A 3,801-nucleotide genomic window follows, 5' to 3' on the forward strand; every position below is an offset into this window, starting at 1 on the left:
CGTCCATGGGTGTTTGGACACAGCTTGAGCTGCACGTGAGAAAGGAGAGCTTAAGAGTAGCTGTGGAATGTTCTCAGCTTAAGGGCAGAAGAGGAAGCTACTGCTACACTCTTGCCCCTGCCAACCAGGAGGTGGTACAGGCCACAACTGGGGCCTACCTCACCTCCACACGCCTGTCCTCAGGCTCCCGCCTGCCTGCCACTGCCTCCTCCTCTGAAGTACCGGAGAACAGAGGGTTTTAAGAGGAGAGGGGCTAATAAAAGGATCAAATAAAATAATAATATTGAACAGAATGAAATATCTTTATTTGCCACCAAAAAAAATTCACATCAATCCTTCTGGGATGGGAGCAGGGTGAGGATTGCGCACGTACACACACACTCACACACATGAAGAAAGATGGGTGATTTGAGTCACATTTCAGGAGCATCCTCCTCCCCCCAGTCCCTCTGGGTAGAAAGAAAAGCTTGTGAAATGCATTTACAAAAATTCAGGCCCCAGAGCAGGGGAGGCACCCAATCTCATCTCTCTACTGCCTCCTCCACCCCAGTCTTTTTTTTTTTCCTGAAAAAAAAAACAAAGAAGAAGATAGCAACTGCATAGACTATAGCTATAAATCCACGGAGTGGCACGGCTTGGAAAAAGGCTAGGAAACCTCAATGCACCAGTTAAGAAATTTCAAAGCAGGACTCTGCACGTTTACAGGGAGAACATTAGGCTCAGGCGGGGCCTGGGCACAGACGGAGGTAGGACACGGACTTTGCACACCTAACACCAGGTCAAAGGTACAGAAATTTCACAGCAAGGCAGGATCACATTTAGCTGCCCCCTAGCAGTGGGGCGAGGTGGGGTAGGGGCCGGGAGCTGGAGAGGTCTCTCCTTGCAGACACCGAGTCTTGGCGGATCTTTTCACTTGGGCAAGGGAAGGTTTTTAGTTCAAGGATTGTTCGCCTCAGGCGCCCACTACTCTCGCCCTTCCCGCCCCCCAATCCGAGCAGCACGACATTGTCGAGAGGTGTATTTTCTTTTAAATAGTCTTGGCCTCAGCGCCAACGGTGTCCACTCGCCGTGGGTCAGACACTTTCCTTCACCCCCTTTCCAGCCTGGTCCCTGTCCCACAGCGACAGTCAGACCGAAGGTGCAGGAGGTTCCAGAAGGAAGTGCCGGCAACGGGAGTGGGGGCCAGCCCTGGCCACAGTCCAGTTTTCCACCCGCAGAAAGAAGGCGGGTTAGAAAATTAAAAATAAAAATAAAATAAAATAATTTCCCCCTTTCCCCCTTCCCCCGAAAGGGCCCGATCTGCGGGTTACAGTAGAGGATTTCCCGAGAAATACTGCAGCCGGTCTCTGCTCAGTTTTTTTTCTTTCATCCTTCTATTCTGAAACCAGATTTTCACTTGTCGGTCCGTCAGGTTCAGCATCCGGGACAGCTGCAGCCGCTTCTCTTTGTTGATATATACGTTGAAGAAAAATTCTCGCTCCAGTTCTCGGATCTGGAATTTCGAATAAGGGCAGCGCTTCTTGCGGGTGCGGGGGGCGTCTGGAGGCGGGAGGGGTTAAGTGCGAGGAGAGGGGGAGAGAGACACGTGAGACCCGGGCGACCTGAGCCCGCTGAGCGCTCAGCGGCCCTTCTCCCAGCCCAACCGCCAGGCAGCCCTCCCGCCAGGCCGGCTCGCTCTCCTCGCGCGGGCCCACAGTGCCTACGGAAGCCACGACCACCCTGCCACGACCACCCTAGCTCATCCCAATCGCGGGCTGTTGTGGGACCCGCTCCCCCACCTCTAGGCGAGAGGGGGTCTGGGGAAGAAGGAAAGCCAGCCAGGACCACGTGCGTCCCAGTGGACCCCCTGCCTGCGCGGCCGGGAGCCCTCTGCCTCTTTCCGCTCTGCCCTCCTAGTGGCTCTGAACACCCACCATTCCCTGCCTCAGAAATGTGAGGCAACGCGGAGAACAGGCTCGCGAAGAAGGGAGATCGGGCGAGAACACTGGTGAGGCGAGAAGGAATCAACGGAGCAGACACCAAAGACACCAGAGAGTCGCTGCCCGGGCCCTGGCTCCCTGGGTCGCTCGCCGGGCCGCGCCTACCACGCTGCCCGTCTAGGCCCGCGCTGAGGCCAGGGACCCGGGAGAAACGCTGAGACCCCCGGAGCGTAGCGGAGTGAAGTCCTGAGTAGCCATATCCCGCTCCCCTGTTGCCGCCGATCCCGGCTGCTCAGGTTTCCGTTCAAGGACCCGAGGACACATAGTTTGAACATTCTCAAAAATAGTTTTTAAAAGAAGCAGAGCCACCCTGGCTCGCCTCTCCGGTCTCAGGTTCTGCTCCATAGCCTCTCTCCCCCACCTCTCCCCCTCTCTGGGTTTCTCCCAGTGTCTTTCCCTCGCCCTCCCCTTTCTCCCCCTCCACCCCTCCTCCCTCCCACCCCGGCAGTCCGGCTCCCCGTCCTTCCTTAAATGCTCCTCTAAGTTCACGATCAAAGTTAATATCACCCGCGATGGTGGCGCTTTTAAAAATTTCACAGACCGAGGGAGATAACTTGGGAGGGGGTTCACCCGGCTTTTCCAAAGAGTCCTTTCCCCTCCCTCCCCACCCCTTCTCCATCGTAAAAAGTCGAGTCGTTGGGAGAGAGGGCTTTGTAGGTTATAATAAAATCCTTTGAATGCTTATAAAACTCCACATAAAATCGGACTGACCCAAAACATGAGGCCGTCCGCGCTCCCCTCGCCTCCCCCCCCTACTCTCGCCCTCCCTCCCTCGCTGCCCGCCTGTTCCCCGGCCGCTGCTACCTACTGGGGGCGGTTCCCTTAGCCGGCTCCTTGGCGGCCGACTGGGCTGAACCGGACGAGCTGGGATTCGTGTTCTCCTCCTCGGCCTCCGCACCTGCCTCAGCCCGGGACGCCAGTCCCGAGGCCGGGGGCGCTTCAGACTCCCCCTTGGCCTCGCCCTTGCCCGGGCAGGGGGGCTCGGCTGGCGCGTCGCTGCCGCCGCAGTAGGCGTTGTCGAAGAAACGGTCAAAGGCTTGAGGCAGGACGCTGTTCTTGTTGACTGAGGAATAGAAGCCGGCGGGTGCTGCGTGCGGGGCGCTGGGGTGGTGGTGGCCGCCGTAGGAGCCTTCGTTTTTCATGAGGATCTCGGTGACGGTGGAAGGAGGCAGGCAGTCCCGGTGCATAAGCTCGTCGGCAGCCGCATAGCAGGACGAGTAGCTGTTCCGGTGGTGCCACTTGCCGGATGGCTCCAGGCCGTAGGAGACCTCCCGGACCGGCGGCACTTGGGCTGAGTAGGGATAGGAGATCTGACGAGAGGGGGCCTGGGGCAGGAAGGAGGAGACCGTGGAGAACTCGGGCACGTAGTAAGTGCAACTGGGCAGATAGAGGTTGGAGGCGCAGCTCCCGCGCTCGCCGAAATCAGCGCCTCTCTCCTTGCGCGACGGCGAGCAGAAGTTGCCCAGGTTAACCGAGTTAAACATCGTTCTCCTCTCCTCCCGGCTCCGGATGGAGGTTTTGGACCCGGTCTAGCGAGGGGGGAAAATTTGGGAAGGCGAGATGACGCGTTATCCGTCTTAGTCTCTCTCTCAGAGCACGTGATCCAAAGTAGATATTGTCATATATCAGTTCGGAGCACTTCGCAGACGTAGGAGGGGTTCTCTCTTAGGTAAGATCGGGGACGTTCAGGCGATTGGTTTGCAAACACCGCAGAAACATTATGAAAATCAATTGCACATTTGTATTCGTTTTTCTCTCGTCACTCCCCTTCTCTCCATTCCACAGAGCAGGCAAAGGAGGAGAGACAGGGTAGGGGTGGGGT

The 3,801-nt window shown here is 57.2% G+C and overlaps 1 protein-coding gene across 1 annotated transcript; it reads right to left on the minus strand.

Annotated features, from left to right (window-relative positions):
* Positions 1-283: 283 nt before the first annotated feature.
* Positions 284-3,577, minus strand: HOXC11 (homeobox C11). Its single transcript, XM_004373956.1, has 2 exons — positions 2,788-3,577; positions 284-1,539 (listed from the first exon to the last, which is right to left on the minus strand). Exons 1-2 carry the CDS (start codon positions 3,461-3,463, stop codon positions 1,307-1,309), a joined length of 909 nt encoding a protein of 302 aa, XP_004374013.1. The 5' UTR covers positions 3,464-3,577; the 3' UTR covers positions 284-1,306.
* Between the last annotated feature and the right edge of the window lie 224 nt (positions 3,578-3,801).

The sequence above is a fragment of the Trichechus manatus genome, unplaced genomic scaffold (assembly GCF_000243295.1).
Source record: "Trichechus manatus latirostris isolate Lorelei unplaced genomic scaffold, TriManLat1.0 scaffold00027, whole genome shotgun sequence".
NCBI classification, from domain to species: Eukaryota; Metazoa; Chordata; class Mammalia; order Sirenia; family Trichechidae; genus Trichechus; species Trichechus manatus.